This window comes from Notolepis coatsorum (assembly GCF_963971535.1).
Source record: "Notolepis coatsorum genome assembly, chromosome: 3".
NCBI classification, from domain to species: domain Eukaryota; kingdom Metazoa; phylum Chordata; class Actinopteri; order Aulopiformes; family Paralepididae; genus Notolepis; species Notolepis coatsorum.
The window spans coordinates 90,002,815-90,022,534 of NC_140167.1; the positions used below are offsets into that span (position 1 = coordinate 90,002,815).

General features: G+C 42.3%; 1 protein-coding gene across 1 annotated transcript; it reads right to left on the reverse strand.

Annotated features, from left to right (window-relative positions):
- Positions 1-17,512: 17,512 nt before the first annotated feature.
- On the reverse strand, positions 17,513-19,142 carry LOC311225900 (E3 SUMO-protein ligase ZBED1-like; the record flags this gene model as incomplete). The annotated part of the gene is made up of 2 exons (XM_084311291.1): positions 17,513-18,242; positions 18,397-19,142. The coding sequence occupies 2 exons, from the start codon at positions 19,140-19,142 to the stop codon at positions 17,513-17,515; spliced, it is 1,476 nt and encodes a 491-aa protein (XP_084167417.1).
- Between the last annotated feature and the right edge of the window lie 578 nt (positions 19,143-19,720).

Here is a 19,720-nt window from a genome sequence, read left to right on the forward strand (position 1 = left end):
ACTAACATTGGGATGGGAGAAAATCGGAGGAAAATGGAGGGGGAAAAAGACCAATAATAAAAAAAAAAAAAAAAAAGTGTTCTATTTTCGTTCTTAAGCACAGAATTTAGAATGTCTCTACGCACAGAAAAATCGGGATTTATCACACGTGCGTACACAGGTCGTACACACACTCCGTGTTGATAAATACCATTTGTTCTTACCGTCAATGCTCGTGCATGATTATCCATATATGGTAATGAAACACCCCATGGGATGTGAAATAATGGACTAACCCGAGCGAACTCTGAGAAACTTCACGAGCGAGATTGTTCACGGAGGTCTAAGCAACTAATTTAACGCACTGTCGAACCAAGAAGACAACGCGTGTTATGGGAGAAATACGCGACAGGCTGACGGACTTGTACACGGTGATGTCAGATATCAACGACTCCTAAGACCATTGCTGCAATTCTGCCTGGACAGCGCAAAATACTAATAAAGACCGTTGACCACTGTTTGCCGTTGGTGTCATTGGTCATTATAACCATGCTGGAATATGAATACCTTTATTCGTTTCGTTCGATTGGCTACCGGGTATAATATGATTTGTAGAGGCATACAATCTATTTTGTTGTCGGTATTAGGTAGCCTATATAAATGAGATATAATAGCATAGCCTACATTATGCAACAGTAACTTGCGCATATATAACACATGGCACAGCCCTGCGAAGCCTGCATACAGTAAACTAACTTGATCGTTAATCTAGCTGTTGTATATTATTGCACAATGTTGTTTTATTGGATTCTATTGTATGTGTACTACTGTATTGCACATCGTTGCGGGCAAGACCACCCGCATTTCATTGTATACTTGTATGCCGTGACAAATAAAACTCTTGACTTGACTTGTATCTTTACGCTTATGAAAACATTAAATAATATGTATAGGCTTGGCTATAGGCCGTCGTTTTGCCTTAATAGCCTATATTCTCAAATGGCATTTAATGGCTATCCGCTAATGATCTCCTCGCTGACGGACCAGTATACCTTATATCATATCATATTCCTATCTCCAAGGAATCGTGGGGCTCTGGGGAAGAAAGTTTGGGAACCCCTGCTATTATAGCCTATCCTTTATAATGTTATAGGCTATTTTATTTTATTTACAGTTTACTCTATCAGCCTACCCAGCATGTAATACGTTCTTTGTTAGAACTCAACTCGTTATTATTTTGCACATAGATTGCAGAAATACGGGAACGTTTTGATTATATTTAAAAGGCTTTGACATTGTAAAAACGAAATAAGTGGAATTTCTAAGTTGTAAGCAAGTCACATCACCCACACGATATATGCTAGAGAGCATGTATGCTTTTCATTCATTTAAGACACATTTATTGCAAGGGTTTTGTAATACACACTCAACAAATAACCTCTGTTCTCGTTGCAATGCGTTTTTAATTCTTTCTTATACAGTAGGAATGGGGAAGAACACTATATTGTGGGTGTTCATATGACTTGTATTCTGCTTACAGCTTCGAAATTCCACTTATTTCGTTTTACAATGTCAAAGCCTTTTAAATATAATCAAAACGTTCCCGTATTTCTGCAATCTATGCGCAAAATAATAACGAGTTGAGTTCTAACAAAGAACGTATTACATGCTGGGTAGGCTGATAGAGTGTATGTGTGTATCAGGCAAATGCGCATCGCAACATTGACTGAGTGGAACCCCTTTCTATTCACATAACTGAATTTGTGATGTAGCTTTGACAGCTACATGGGTGGTACTGTACAGTAACAGTCCATTGCTCAATCCATCTCCAATATCACGATGGACCGTGCCGGTGGCCAAAGACCCGAGGGTGGAGAGGACTTGAATGTGCACAGGGATGGCATTTGTGCATTTTGTTCCACGCTCCAATTTGGGTGCCAAATTGCGGTACAAATTAAGGAGGTGTCTCGGTATAGCGGACTCTAGTTAATATTATGTTCTCTCGGCTTATTAAACTGCCCCTCATTCATTAATTCATTTGAAAACAGTTCCCCACGGAGCGCAGTCAGCACACACCCCGTAGTATTCCGATAACGCTATATATAAACCATGCTGCATTCATTCGGAAAGAAAGACCTATTCCAAATGCTATATTTATAGGGTTTGACAATAATTACACTAATGTCGCTATTTTACAATGAACTATAATGAATTACGGATCATATGAACACGTCAGTGTTGAAACTGAAAGTAAACTAATGCATGAAAGTCTGTCTCATGGTGCGTGCAGTCTTCATATTCTACCGCTGGGCGCCAGGTATGCATGCTCTGAGCTGTGCGTATATATACGCACAAAGTCAAGCACGCGTTCAAATTGATGAGTCCCACACGTTGCTTAGAAATGATCATACGCACGGGTTACACACATATCTGTGCGTACGCACCATTGATAAATGAGGGCCCTGGTCTACAAGATATAGGTACCCATACATGTCGAAATACTTCCCAAAGATCAGTGAATACCACGACCACAACACCAGAGGGAGTTCCACAAATCATGTTCAACCCAGATTCGGCACAAACAAGGGTCTAAACACGTTTCGCAATTATGCCACATCAATGTGGAACGCCCTACCCACCCACAGCCGTAAAATAAATGTGAATCCCTACCCACCTTCAAAACATCTCTCAAAGAGCACCTACGGGAGGCTGCCATTCGAAACTGGTCACCGTAAATGTCCAAACCCCCCCTCCCAATGTACAGTTTCACCCCCCTCATAGGCTCATAGCCTATGTTATCTGTTAGGATCTATGTTTAACAGTACTGTATACATGCATATCTTGTATGTCACAAATGTAACAGTACTGTATACCTGTATGTCATGTATTCATATATATATCTGTATGGTATAAATGTACCCCCCCCCCCCCCCCCTCCTAATGTACAGTTTCCTCCCCCTCGCATATATTTTCTGTTAGGATAACAATACTGTATATTAAGATAACACTAACAGTACTGTATTTGCATGTCATGTATGTCAGAAATGTCAAGATAATATATATCTGTATCTGTATGTCATAAATGTCATTATGAATTGAAAATGGGGGACCCTGATGTAAACAAGACGAAAGTCTTTCTCTGGTCTGCATCCCCTTAACAATTGTGTGTATTGAGCTGTACTGTATTGTACCCATTCTGCAATCTGTTAATACCATTTTCAATCAATCAATCAAACAATCAATCAATCCCCAACAAAACAGGACCAGTCGAAACGAGAGAGTGCTAATGGCTGGCTGTGCTAACTAGGCTAACATAGCAGCTGTGGACGCTGCTGCTAAGTAACAAGTCAGTAAGAACGGATAACTCCCCTCAAACACTGAAGACATACAGCTATAAAACACATTTCAGTCACTACCTGACGAGCCTCCAGCACCAGGAGGACGGGGCTCAGATGTCAGTCCCACTAGAGACACGAGCAGGAGGACAGAGGAGCAGACTCACTGGAGGAAGCGAGGATACTGATGCGACGTTCAACGGTTCAAGAACTATCCGGTTCTTTTGGTGGGACTCGTGGGAGTTGTTCCATAACGATAAGGATATACATATACGCGTGTTTTACTGTAAGAACGAATCAGTTTTGTTTTTTTTCGGTGGTTAAATAATGATGAGTTGAGTCCTTGATCATGAACACTAGTGCATTTGTTTACTCCAGCAGATTCTCGAAGACACTCTGATGTCACGAGACCGCCGCCATCTTGGTATAGGGGGACCATACGGATTTCTAGTATCAAATGCATGTGTTGAGGTCCGTTTTTATTACATGTTTTATCACATTCTTGTTCATTTCATAACATTTTTATACGATTTGTTTTGAAAATATTGAGGCCAACATGGCATTTCACTATTTCGAAAGCCTTTCTGGTGATTCTAAGGCGAGATATGATTCAAAGAAGCTCCCCCTGATTGACTTGACATAATGTCCATACAAAACACATACAGACATGGCCAACTCTCGAATACCCAAATTGAAGCTGCTATGTTACGTTTTGTACTAATAACAAAACAAACACAGAAATCCAAATAGCAAGTTTTATACCATCACGGAGTTAAAAGTGGCTGGCGGCTAACGTTCGGCTAACTAGCTCTGGTGTTGTGGTCGTGGTAGCTACATGCTAAGCTAACGTTAATCACATCATATCGAACCGATAGGAGTTTATCTTATCTAATCTTACGTGGTGGTACCACGTGTGCCACTACCCGGTCAAACATCCACGTAAGATTAGATAAGATAAGCTCCTATCGGTTCGATATGATGTGATTAACGTTAGCTTAGCATGTAGCTACCACAACCACAACAGCAGAGCGAGTTAGCCGAACGTTAGCCACCAGCCACTTTTTCCTCCGTAATGGTATAAAACTTGCGATTTGGATTTCTGTTTTTGTCATTAGTACAACGCGTAACACAGCAGCTCTTTGGCATTGTGAAGGACTGAAGAAAATTCCGCTTGATAGTCTTTAATTTGACGCTTTAAAGATCCGTTTCTGCACTAAATGAACCGTACACAATGTGAACTACATCCGGCTTCAACATGGACGGTCGCATTTTACGTAGCTCCCGTAACCAACGCAACAGAGCAACAACAAAAAAGTACTTTGCGCATTTTCTACTTTCCCTCCTGTGGATTATGGATTTGTACCTGAATTCACAACTCAAGCAGCAACTCCAGACAGAAGTGGAGGGTAGCGAAAACGTAAATCAGCAGTCCCATTGCGACTTCTACTTGTTAACGGGCACGGAGAGGAAACATCCAGCCTTCGGAGCCACGGCGATCCACGCAGTACTTACTGCAAATCCGGAACGAAAGAAATTACCCCCGGCAGGCAAGTGTAATAAGAGATCAATGTTTTTATTATATCTGCTCATGTCGGGTGACATACATCAGAACCCTGGTCCCGTAATGACACGGAACCAGAGACTACAGTCAAATCTGCTGACCCAAGAAGCAGATAAACTGCTACCCACACAGACGGCGGCTAACGACATGATCAACGGCAACATTCCTCCTCTGCCACCTCTGCAAAAGAACCCACGAGAGGCCACAGCGAGAGGGAAGGAACCGGGGTTCACAACCGAGGCGCCCAGCACGTCGCGGGGACAAAACAGCGAGGCATCGCTCCTCACACCGGCGCCGGAGATCAACAGCATCCACGCAATTGACGCTTCAGCCAGCAGTTGCACCAGCCGACCAGCAAGCAGCGACATACCCTCACAGAAGCCCCAGCGGACTCGGCGAGTGACTAAAGGGAGAGCGGCGCGGGACATCAAGGTCACCAAGGACCCGACGGTTAGCTTGGCTGGCCCCGCCGGCGCCATGCCAGCTAGTCTACCCGGGCCGAGGCCAGGACAAAAGGCACCCCCCCTCCCCCACAATGGAGTACAATCAGACATATCTGTAATCAACCAGCCCCCCCCCCCACATCGCGGGCTTTCACACAAAGGAATACAGACTCCAGCAAAGGACAAAGCATCACCCCCTCCCCCCCTCCCCACCCACGGCACAAACAGCAACAACGCCCCCCTCCCCCCACCACAGGACAGGACACAATTGAACAGAGTTACCTCACGTGTGACAACGTCAATCTTATTACAAGCAAAAATGGACTTCACATATTTCATCTTAATACAAATAGCCTGAGACCTAAACTGGCTGAAATCAAACAGTTGTTTTTAAACGGTAAGGCTAACATATTGTGTTTCACAGAAACAAAATTAGACTCATCTGTACAGGATCCAGAGATTGAAATTGAAAACTACTCAATAGTCAGGAGGGATAGGAACCAGTATGGAGGTGGCGTCTGTGTGTATATACACAAGGATACCAAATACATCAACCGTACTGACCTTAACCATGATGAAATTGAAACTGTTTGGATTGAAATCTTATTAGACAGGGCGAAACCAGTACTAGTAGGCACAATCTATAGACCACCAGAACAGAGTGGCTTTTATGACACACTTGATGGGTGTTTAGCTGGGGTGGAGGGGGTAGAAAAAATTCTTATTGGGGACTGGAACACGGATATGCTGCGTAAATCAGCACCCGTCTTCAAGGCCTTCAGTAGATTTTCTGACCTGCACGGTTTCAGCCAGCTAATCACCCAACCCACAAGGGTATGCGATTCGACACAAACCACCATTGACCTCATTTTCACCTCTGACAAGTCCATGATCTCCAGTAAAGGGGTGATAGCATGCGGGTTAAGTGATCATTATATGATTTTCTGTACCCGCAAAAAGCTAAAACAGAAGGCCGGCTGTCACAAAACAGTCACATCTAGAGACCTCAAAACTTACTCTAGAGAGGCCTTTAACCTAGAACTGGGGAGCTTGGACTGGTCAGATGAGCTCAGTGGTACACAGGTTGAAGAAACATGGCTTGGATTCAAAACCAAATTCACAACAATACTCAACAACATGGCACCGATAAGAACCACCAGGGTTAAAAATCGCGCTGAGGCATGGATGCACACTGAAATACTGGCCGCTATGAAAACCAGAGACAAAAAATGCTCTGAACTTCATAAAAGTCAGACAAAGCTTTCCAAAAGCTCAAACAGTGAACTCCAAGCCCACGTGGTTGAACTAAAAATCCAAAGAAACAGACTAAGAAATGACGTAAACACCATGATCAGAACCGCAAAAAGAAATTTCATCAACGACAAAACTGAGGAAAACAAAAACAAACCCCGCGAACTTTGGAAATTACTCAATAATCAACTAGGCTGCAGTAAAAAACTTAAAACCAGATTCTCAAACATAAACATAAAGACGGACCACACGCTCATCACAGACAAGCTGGATGTAGCCAATTACTTAAACATCTTCTTCACAAACATAGCCACAACACTGGTAAACAAACTACCCTCCCACTCAGGGCAGTATGGGGTAGAACACATAGTAGCATACTACAAAAACCTAGGGGTCCACAAAGACGACTTCAAACTTGAAATGGTAACAACCGATGAGGTACTCAAAAAATTGAGCGCCCTCCAACCTAACAAGGCCACTGGCCATGACAACATCCCCTCCAAATTCCTCAGAGACGCAGCAGCCGCCATCACCCCAGTCATCACACACATAATAAACCTCTATAAGACAGGGGCACGTCCCCAAGGACTTCAAAATTGCGAGAGTGACCCCTCTACACAAAAAGGGCAGCAAATTAGACCCAGGCAACTACCGCCCTGTTTCTATTCTTACCTCCATCTCGAAAGTCATGGAGAAAATAGTCTACGAACAGGTCGAAAAGTACCTGGCGGAAAAAAACCTAATCTACGAATTCCAATCTGGCTTCAGAACGTCCCACTCCACTCACACATGCCTCCTCTATTTGAACGACCACATCAAACAAGAGGTGGACGCGGGCAAATACTGCGGCATGGTCATGCTGGACCTACAAAAGGCCTTCGACACTGTCAATCACTCCATTCTAATGGACAAGCTAAAAGCAATTGGTTTTGATAGCCTATCAGTGAGCTGGATGCAATCCTACCTAGAGGGGAGAGAACAGATGGTAGAGGTAAACGGTACTCTATCCCCCCCCCTCACAGTGAGCTGTGGTGTTCCACAAGGAAGCATACTAGGACCGCTACTCTTCCTAATTTATGCAAATGACATGTCGTCAGCCTGTGACTGCAATTTGTTCCTGTTTGCGGACGACTCAGCCCTGCTGGTCTCTGACAAGAACAAATTGCAGGTTGAAAAAACCCTCAGCACGGAACTAGGCAAAATCTGCATATGGCTCGCTGATAACAAACTATCATTACACATGGGCAAAACAGAGTCCATTCTCTTCGGTTCAAATAACAAACTCAGCAAGACCGACGGATTCTCAGTTACAGTGGGTGACAATATTGTCACAAGGAAAGACGAAATTACCTACCTGGGTTCCATCCTAGAGGCAAATCTTTCCTGTGACAAAATGGCATCCAATGTAATAAAAAAAGTCAACCAACGAACTAGATTCTTGTACCGGATCTCCTCTCTGGTAAACAAGAATACCCTGAAGACTCTGGCAGGAGCACTCATTCAAGGGTACTATGACTATGCGTGCACCTCATGGTACCAAAGCACCTCAAAGGCGCTTAAAACAAAATTACAAACATCACAAAACAAACTGGTCAGACTACTGCTTGACCTGAACCCCAGAACCCACCTCACCCCTGCCCACTTTGCCAACCTAGGATGGCTTAGAGTAGACGACAGAGTACAGCAACTTGCAATGGGCCTGGTCTACAAGATACACTATACGACCGGGGTGCCCATGTACATGTCAAAATACTTCCCAAAGGTCAGTGAATACCACAACCACTACACCAGAGGAAGCTCAATAAATCATGTGAAACCCAGATTCGGCTCAAACAAGGGACTAAACACGTTTCGCAATTATGCCACAACAATGTGGAACGCCCTACCCAAAGCTGTAAAGGAATGTGAATCCCTGCCCACATTCAAAACCGCTCTTAAAGAGCACCTACGGGAGGCTGCAATTCGAAACTGGCCACCGTAAATGCCCAAAACCCCCACCACCTCCTAATAGACAGTCTCCTCCCCACCGCATGTATATATTCCCTCCCCGCCGTATGTATATTTCCCTCCCACCCACCCACCCCCTCCTAATGTACAGTCCCCTCCCCATCATATGTATATACTCTGTCAGGATCTAGGGGTAACAGTACTGTATATTTGAATACCGCCTATGTCACAAATGTATCAGTACTAAATACCTATATGTCCCTATGCCATAAATGTCATGTATGTTGTGTATGTCATAAATGTCTATATGAATTGAAAATGGGGGACCCTGATGGAAACAAGACAAACGTCTTTCTCAGGTCTGCATCCCCTTAACAATTGTATGTATTGAGCCGTACTGTATTGTACCCATTCTGCAATCTGTTAAATAAAGTTTTCATTCATTCATTCATTCACGAGGCGGGGCAGTTACCCCCCACGCTGCAGTTGCCTAGCAACAACAGGCAGGAAGTTGACTTCGAGAATCAGGTTACATGTTATTCATGCGGGTAATCCAAGATGGTCGTTCTTACTTATCAGAACCTACCATACTGACATCTAGTGGTGCAAAGGTATAATAACATCCCTAATCATCACATCCCTTTTTCTGTAAAGGTAGAACAAATGACAGGTGTCAGGTATCTTAACCATTTAGTAAGATAACACATCATTTAAACCAATCACCACATTTTAATATACTTAATAAATGCTACATTATATATATATCAAAATCTTTTTTCTTTTCTTTTCTTAAGTTCACCTGGAGTGTGTGTGTTATGGTTACAGTCTGCAGGAGGTGGAGAGATGGACTCAGTGTGGGCTTCACCGAGCTCTCGAACAGTCTCCTGTGTCTTCATAAGACTGCGACGGTTACGTCTGTCGGCAGTGTGGTACGCAGCTTTCGATGCATCAGCAGCTCAGCAGGTGACGGTCCGCAAGCGAGAGGTGATGCTCTGTAGCTCAGAAGAGCAAGGTAGGGATCTGAGTCACTGTCGGCAGCTTTCTTCAGGACCTCTTTGTGCAGCAGTACCGCTGTGCGTTTGCTTTCATCTGGATTGTATGTGAATGGCAATACACCAAAAACCTTGAAGACATCAGGTCTGTACTATTGAGTCAACAGTCACTTGGTGTACTCACAGGTCTGTACTATTGAGTCAACAGTCACTTGGTGTACTCACAGGTCTGTACTACTGAGTCAACAGTCACTTGGTGTACTCACAGGTCTGTACTATTGAGTCAACAGTCACTTGGTGTACTCACAGGTCTGTACTATTGAGTCAACAGTCACTTGGTGTACTCACAGGTCTGTACTACTGAGTCAACAGTCACTTGGTGTACTCACAGGTCTGTACTACTGAGTCAACAGTCACTTGGTGTACTCACAGGTCTGTACTATTGAGTCAACAGTCACTTGGTGTACTCACAGGTCTGTACTACTGAGTCAACAGAGGATATGCCCAGGATAGGAAGGCCCTACGGTTATTGCACTACCACCCCTGCAGGACTTACAATAGGAGGTGCAAATCCAGAGCCTGTAGAATAATGAAGGACCCTCACCACCCAAACAATAGCCTGTTCAAGCTGCTGCGGTCAGGCAAGCGCCTCTGTATACAACTATACACGCAACAAGAACAGAGAGGCTAAGGCTCAGCTTCTTCCCTCAGGCCATCAGAACAATGAACATCGATCTCTCCACACACATGAACACACACATACACACACACAACACAACATTCTGCACTCGCACACACACAAACGCACCACAGGTCACTTTAAACACACAAGAAAGGACACTTTTAAAGGAAGGAAAGGGACACTTTAAGAAAATAACTTTGATTGTTGTATAGTATAGTTAGTAAGTATAGCTTGTATGTATGTAGGATCCAGTGCCTTTAAAGGGGAACTATCTTATAAATGGCCTTTTTCAGTGTTTAGCATTGTTTCCTAGCTATGTGGACTTATATTAATAGGATCTATGTCTCTAATTCTCATATTGGCGCAGTCTTCCAATTCTCCTCTCACAATATTCACCCTCACTGAACTGAGTCATCTGAAAATGTGCATATCTGTGATGTCAGAGATTTCTCAGCTGCATAATAATGTGGCAGTTGGCACCAGGCCACACAGTGGTTGGAGCCCAGCCTCAAAACAGCTTAAGATCTTGAGGTAGAAAAATGCTGTTTTTGAGTACTTGATTAGAAATACAAAACAATGATTAAAAAAATAAAAAATAATAATAACTTACAGAGGTGTTCCATAGACTCACAGGAATTGTGTAAAAGTGCCCAAATAGTGAAAGAAATAGTAAAATAGTTCCCCTTTAAGCAATTTATTACCATGTCTATTCTAGTTATCTTTTTTATTATTATTACTATTACTATTGTTTTTATTGCACAATCGAAGCGGGCATGGCCAACCGCATTTCACTGTATGCCCTGGTATGTATGTGATGAATAAACTCTTGAATCTTGAATCACTGAATCTTGAATCACTGTACTCACAGCTGTGTTGATTTCTTCATCACTCACATTCGCTGTGCCTGCCGCCATCTCGCTGAATGTCCTCACATGCATTTGGGACAGTTCACTCGCATGGCAGATCTTGATGGCCCCTTCTAGTGTCAGCTCTGTTTCCCCCAGTAGCCTTTCTCTGACCTTTCTATCCTCCACTCCAAAAATAATCTGGTCTCTGGTCAAGGAATCCCTCAGTGTTGAAAAGTTGCATGAATATGCTTTAAGCTTCAGGTCAGTCAGAAAAGTATCAAAAGGTTCCCCTTGCTGTTGCATCCGAGAACGGAATTCATATCTCTCATATGTTTCATTCTTTTTTGTAGACTGAATGAATACTTTATCCAATTTCATGTTATCCTCTTCCTCTTCATACAGAAATGTATTGTACACTTCTATGGCATGTGGGCCTGCTACTGTTGGAAGTAATGCTACCTTCCTAGAATCCACCTTGGTTTCCAGTACCAAGGCCGCAGTGTACAGCTGGAACTGCTGTTTGAAGGTGCGCCAGTTGCTGTTTCAAACTGTTTCAAACTGGTGGCTTTAAGGAATTTGTTCTGTAGTTAAATGATGAGTTGATCATGAACACTAGTAGCTTCATTTGAAAACATGAAAACACAACAACTCTGATAATACTGACTCTGCTGTATATAGGGTGACCAGATGCAAAAAGTCCAAAAGCAGGACAACAGTAAGATTTTGGTGGGACAAAGTGGGACAGTTAGATAATGTAATTTTTTTTATTAGAATAACTGGTCTTCACCAAATAGATAAAGGTTAAATCAAAATAAATACAGAATTATATCTCTCCACATTAATCTTTGCACTGGCAGCCGGCTTGTTACCACCTAACATGTTTTAAATATTCAAACTTTATCACTTGACAGGAATGTCTTGTGTTCGATATTCCCTGTTAACACAGAACTAGGGAACACTAGGGAACAAAAAAAATAATACAAATCAATTGTGTTTCTCTATTAGAATAACTATGGATAACTATGGATGTAGCTTTTGTACGACCACACAATCTTTTTTTTGCAATATCTGAGTCTGGCCAAATGACAGGAGCTAGCTTGCTACCACAGTCGGCTGACCTGTATGAATGGGAGTGTTGTACAGTGTGATAGACGCTTGTTATCTCCGCTGCAGTGACCTTGTCCGTATGGCTATAATTTTTTGGTTTAAGAAGAAACATATTATCCATAGATCTGGATGTTTCTTTTTGGTGAGCCACTTTCATGTGAGACTCACGTCCACTGTGGCGCTTCAAGTTGTATTCTCCTCCATGAGCAATTGAAAACGAACTATGACACAAAACACAGAAAGCTCCCTGAGGATTGCCTGACATCGGCCTCACCCAGGCATGTGTCGTTTGCCAGTCTTTGTTGTAACTGCTGTTTATTTTTACTGCTTTCCATCTTGATTCATATTTCGCTTGTAATTTTGTTGTGTTTTCTTTTTCGCTTAGCTCGCTAAACATTTTGACAGCGTGCTAAATTACTATAACCAATCAGATCTGCGATATGAGGTAGCGTCACGACTCTCACGAGCAGAACGCTAAATTACTACCTAACCAATCAGATCTGCAATATGAGGTAGCGTCACGAGCAGAGCAATGTGTGTGGACAAGAGGCGGGTTGCTAAGTTTAGTGTAGGGAGGGGCTTTTAGACCAATGTTTTTTTTTTGCTTCGAAAAGAGGGACATCCTCTCAATATGTGGGACGCGGGACATTCGGTCAAATGGTGGGACAGTACAACCAAAAGCAGGACACCTGGTCACCCTAGCTGTATCATCAATGATGATGATGATGATGATAAGACTGGCTGCACACACTTTCAGTTGCTCTTGGTTTAGGGCTGCTCTACTGTACACAGTATACAATTTATCCATAAACATCTGGAAATGGTTCATAGTCATTAACTGTGTCACCTACAGCAAGTTCCAGCCGGTGATTTAAGCAATGCCAGGTCAATATGTTAGGATACAGTTCAGACAGTTTTGTAGCTATACCAGCTTTGCGTCCCAACATGACACTGGCTCCATCACTTGTAAATGCAACTAAGTGCTTCTTCAAATATGCATCATCAAAGCCATGTTCACTGAGGCATTTCAACAGATGTTGCATAATTGTTTCTGCTTTTTGGTTGGGAAGTTCAATCAGATCTAAAAATAAGAACTCTGGGTCCAGGTGCTTGTGATTTTCAGCTTTGAGGTAGACAATCAGTCTAATTTTATCTGCAAAGGTAGAATTGAAATTTTACCTTCTATGGATTTTATTTGTTTGCAGAATTGTTTGCGCATTTCTGCACCTATATGCTTGGTGATGTTTGCTGCATCTCTTGAGTGCAAGTTGAAGCCAGTGTCAGACCCAGTTTCAGCTAGTAAATCCAGCATCTTAAAACTATCTGAAAACGGCCTGTCCTCCTCTGCTAAAAAGTACACAGCCTTGAAAACATTATGTGTAGCCGTCAGTTCTGAATCTGAACTCATAGTGTCAGTGGATTTCTCAATTCTCTGTTTTTCTGCCTCATTGACAATTCTCTGTTTTTCTGCCTCATTGACGATGTGTTCTGCTTGGCAATGCGCAGCTGAGGTCTGGTGGACACACACCTTTCTCCTGAGAGACAGCAGCATAGCAGCTCTTACTGTTCCACTGTATGTGATCTCGTAGTTAGTCCATTCTTGTGCCAATCATTGACCTTTGCTTTTGAATTTCAATTTCGTAATGGATGAGCACACTTTGCAGCCAAACTTCCCATCTTTACAATCGAGCCACGGGTAGTTGGCCTGTCTTTCTTTCCACATCTTGTCTGACCATAGGTCAGGTAATGGTGAAGATGTACTGGAATCAGGTTTAACAATTCCATCTCCCTGCTGAAAAAACAAACAGAGAGAAGAAACCATCAAAACACATTCCCAGCATATGAAAGACAATGAGACTAATTGCCTCTAGGGATGGAATGCAACACATTTCATGGCAATCACAGACCATCGTTCACACCAAACTTGAGGGGAGGGGGCAGGGAGCTCTGTGTGTCTGCGTCTATTCCGCCCTATGTTCCAACCATCCACTACACTACACAATAAAATACTTATTCTGTCAAGACATTATTGTTACTTACATCATTTCTGTCATTCAGTGGTGGTGGGAGTGGCAACTGCTGTGCATCCACTGGCAGTGGCGGTGTACTTTTACTAGGCAAAGCAGTTTTTTTTGCCTAGCACAGTCTCTGGAGCGAAACAGAAAGAAGCATTTTGTATAAAAGTATTGTACTTCTGTATGACAACTAATAAAGAAACTTGAACTTGAGTTTCATCTCCCTGCTGAATAAACAAAACAAAAAAGAGAGAGAAAACATTAGAACATATTTACATTAGTCATTACTGAATGATTTTGTATCTTGTTTGCACATTCAGGTTAAAGACAGCCGAAACAGAGCAAGGCAGGGCCTATAGAGGTCAAACACAAGATAATACAGACGATGCCTAATTGCCTCTAGGGATGGAACGCAACACAATTCATGGCAATCACAGACCATCGTTCACACCAAACTTGAGGGGAGGGGGCAGGGAGCTCTGTGTGTCTGCGTCTATTCTGTCCTATGTTCCAACCATCCACTACACATTAAAATACTTATTCTGTTAAGACATTATTGTTACTTACATCATTTCTGTCATTCAGTGGTGGTGGGAGTGGCAACTGCTGTGCATCCACTGGCAGTGGCAGTGTACTTTTACTAGGCGAAGCAGTTTCATCTTCCTGCTGAATAAACAAAACAAAAAAGAGAGAGAAAAGATTAGAACATATTCCCATTAGTCATTACTGAATGATTTTATTATTATTCTTCCAATGTGATTGCGTGGCAAATACATTTTTCTTTGGACTTGTTATGATAGCAGAAGAATATATCTGCATTTTTGTCAGTACAAGATTAATCAGTGAATCACATTGAATTAAAACATGATTATTTCTTGCTGATGGACTCCGTAAACACCAGTGTTGGGCAAGTTACTTTAAAAAAGTTACAGTTACTAGTTACTTCTTCCAAAAAGTAACTAAATTAATTACTCAACAAAAAATTATAAAAGTAACTAGTTACTTCAGAAAGTAACTATTGCGTTACTTTCAAGTAAATTTTTTAATGCTCAAATGTGACCCCACCTCCACCCCTCTTTAACAGAACATAAAATACATGTTCAATTATTTATGATAAACCTGGATATTATAATGAAATGGACACTTACAATACAATACATTATTAACATAAACAATGTACACAAATCTAAACTATTTTAATGTTGCTGTGGGACAAAGCAACATTAAACATCTTATGTCTTTGTGGACTGTGGTGTATTGTCGCAGCTACCACCTGCACCGTGCTCGAATTCCACCGGCCTGGCACAATACCGAAAATAAATAACAAATATATACACTCTTTGTAGTGCAAATAAAACAAACAAAAACTTCAGCCAATTGGTAGATATACTGTACTTCAAAGTATTTTCTTCCTCGAAAAAGTAGAACAGTGTAACAATATGAGGTGCTTTAACTGAAAAGTGTAATGTATAGCAAAACTAAGGAATCCAAATATAAACAAGTAATACATAAAAATACAAGTAATACATCTCCATAAAAAATTAATCTCTCTCTGGCCATTGACAATCTCACTTCAAGAGGCTGCAGCCAGCCAATAAATCTAAATTAAATTATGCTCTTTAAGCAATGTACCAAACATTTAAAGATACCCTATCTAGCTATCCATCCACCCATTCTTGTCATTGAACCAGTGGTTGTATGTATCTCAAAACCAAAAGCTTCTCAAACTTCTGGTCAGAGAGCCTGTTCCTCAGTGGAGTCAACACAGCTTCCCCAGCAGCTAAACAGTCTCTCTACTGGGGCACTGGATGCAGTGGCTGCATTGTGCCGGAGTGACATTTTCTTTATCAGTTCAAATCCTTTACGAAAGTCTATCCCTTGTTCTCCTGATTTGAATAACTTATATTACATGTGTAATATAAGGCAGCCTTTCACATTGCAATGGTCAAAGATACAAATATTTTATTTTCGTACATAGTAAGTAGACGATCGCATCGATACTTTGTTACGTCGCAAGTTACGCCATTAGTAACGCCGTTATTTATTATAACGCCGTTATTCCCATCACTGGTAAACACGCATTTGTCATGTGAATGAACGAATTAATGAAAACTTTATTTAACAGATTGCAGAATGGGTACAATACAGTACGGCTCAATACACACAATTGTTAAGGGGATGCAGACCAGAGAACGACTTTCGTCTTGTTTACATCGGGGTCCCCCATTTTCAATTCATAATGAGTGAACCACGATTATTTTCAAGAGAAACAAACAGGCAACTATAGCTTAGTCAATCTGGACAAATACATTAGGCCTATATTAAAAAAGCAAAGAAAAGCTGTTCAAATGCTGTTACTTGCCTTCCTGTTGGAATAGTTGTGTGCTGCTTTAGGCTCTGTAGCAAAACCCAGTTTGCTCTGAAGGAGTATCTTCCTCCTCTTGGACGTGTGGAGTGATGTGCCAAACGGATCATTTCAGTGAGTGAGCGATTCGATTCACGCTCACGGCAATGATCCGATTCACTGATTCGATTCACGGTTCACTGGCGCTTCCGGACCCTGCAGCGAGCACTGTGACAGTGTGACTGACTGACTGTACTGTAGCAACACTGACACTCACAGCACACAGCAGGCGCAGCACACTCAGCAGCAGGCGTCGGTGTAACTCGGGACACGCATGGTCCAGTGACGGACGGCAGTAGTATAGCACACCAACGGAAATATTTAAGTTACACGTTGACCTATAATTCCGCCAAACGGATAATAAAAAAACCCAACTAATGCTATGTTAAACCTATGTCGGCTGAGTCAGCTCACGGTCGTGCGTTCATGTGAAATGTACCCATTCTGCAAACTGTTCATAAATACTTCAATGTTTTCTCATGTCAATAAAACCCTTTGAATTAAATTGTGTGTGACTGTGACAAGACAGCGTTCTTTGAAATAAAATAATGTACAATTAAAATTCAGTTAAAATCGTTTTTTTTATTTTGAAACCAAGAAATAAGTAGCTTAAGTACAACATCAATTATCCTACAGTGCAACAAAAATACATATTAAGGTGGAGACCAAAGTTGAGTTGAAAATGAAAAATGCAGTATATGTGAAAAATACAATACTGATAAGTAGCCTCTGTGTGATCTCAAAAAGCACATGGCGACAAAAAAACTAAACTAAAAATTAAAGAGCTATACAAAACAAAAAAATGCAAGCTATAATAATAATAATAGTAGGCTAAAGCATCAATTCAAATAAACAAGAAATTAAATGTGGAAAAAAAGCATGACATTGAATTTAAGTGGCAGTATTTGTGCACAGTTTATTTTTTCAGTTTTTTTTTTGTCATTTTAGTCACACTTGACTGTTTGCGTTGAGGAAAACCAGTTGACTGACTTTGTCTCCCTTCAGCCGATTTCTTCGCTCAGAAACCAACTGCCCGGTTTTGCTGAAGATCCTCTCTGAAGGAACCGATGTCGACACGATGCAAAGTTTGGTCTTCATCACTTTGCAAAGTCTGGGATACAGGTGAGAACGGTCCTTCCACCATCCGAGTGGGTCACCATCGAGGGCCAGTGGAGCCTCCTGCAGGAAGGTACGGATCTCAACTGTGGCATCCGATGCTGTGTTCCGAGTGTGAAAACCCGCAGCATTAATGTCCTGCAGCTCTCCCAGCAACAATGTCCAACTGGCTGAACTTGTGCTCTCCTTTCTGGACTGTGTAGAGTTGTCTCCCAGTCCAGCACGGTCTGCAGCCTGAGCCTGCTGATCGGGGAATGTTATCTTTGATGCTTCGTCGGAGATGTGGCGAAAAGCCATATCACCAGCCACTTCCATCCGCACAAAGCCACCCTTCCTGACCCTGGGGTCCAATGCTGATGCAGCAGCGAGTGTGAGCGTGTGGTATTCGATCTTCTCAAACCGTCTGGCCATCTCCCAGTGCATCCTGTCCACCATCGCCCTCAAATCGTCACCGAGGTGGTCTGGATGGTCTGGATGGGGAGGGTTTTGCCTGCCTGCAATTCTTGCGACGGTTCTCTGCAGGAGTCTTGCCACAACGATCACCATTGAGGCTGTAACATATCTGAGAGAAAAATAAAGAAAACATTAGGCTCATTATCTCAATAATAATAATAATATGTTTGTAATAATAATAATGGAAATGGAGTGAAAAGTATGCATGTGAAATCGCAGTATTAGCACATGACCATTCAATAAGAACATTAAAAAATACATACCGTTCAGCACTAAGCATGACTGTGGCTTTTTCAAAGGGTTCCAACAGGTCACAGGCTGCTTTCACGTCGGCCCACTCCTGGGGCTCCAGCATCGGAGGCAGTGACTTGCAGCGACTTGCAGTCGCAGAGGCACTCAGCATGGCCATGGCAATGATGACAGATACTTTGGTCTCCAGAATCCGGGACAACATGTAGTATGTCGAATTCCACCGAGTAGGACAGTCTTGCTTGAGACGTAGTTCTGTGTGTCCCAACATCTTCTGTGCCTCCTTCAATTGATTTGCTGCAGTGGAGCTTTTGTGCATGTACTCAGCAATGGCCTTGACCTTGAGCACTGTTGGTTTAATCGCAGCAATGCTATTATTCACAATGAGGTTCAAAGTGTGAGCAAAGCAGGGCAAATAGCTCCACGGTGTCCACTCCTCGATGGCGTTCTTGATGTTTGCATCATTGTCGGAAACACAGGCAACAACTTTCTTCTCAATGTTCCACTCGTTTGCAACGCGCAACAGTTCTTTTCCCAGGTTCTCAGCTGTGTGTCTCTCTGTCACCTCAAAACACTCCAACATGTAGGAGACATTCTTAAACTTCTCATCGATGAAGTGACACGTAACTGCCATAAATGACATGGTTGTTTTGGAGGTCCAACAGTCTGTAGTTAGACACACTGCTTCAGCTTTGTCCACAAGGTCTTGAACTGTGGCTTTTCTCCTCCGGTACAGGTCAGGAATGATCTTCTTTGACATCGTTTTCCGGCATGGCAGGGTGTAGCCGGGATTCAAAAACTTTGTATAACGACGAAATGCCTTGTCTTCACAAAGCGTAAATGGTCTGAAACCAGATGCAATGACTTCTGCCATAAAATCGTCACCCTTTCTCTGCGCCAGTGCATCCAAAGGCCTTGCCACAAAGTTTGTGGGGTTTGTTTCAGAGGCTTTCGGCTTCGAAGCAGTTTCATCTCCCTGCTGAATAAACAAAACAAAAAAGAGAGAAAAGATTAGAACATATTCCCATTAGTCATTACTGAATGATTTTATTCTTATTCTTCCAATGTGATTGCGTGGCAAATACATTTTTCTTTGGACTTGTTATGATAGCAGAAGAATATATCTGCATTTTGTCAGTACAAGATTAATCAGTGAATGACATTGAATTAACTATTCCATCTCCCTGCTGAAAAAACAAACAGAGAAAAAACCATCAAAACACATTCCCAGCATATGAAAGACAATGAGACTAATTGCCTCTATATGCAACACATTCCATGGCAATCACAGACCATCGTTCACACCAAACTTGAGGGGAGGGGGCAGGGAGCTCTGTG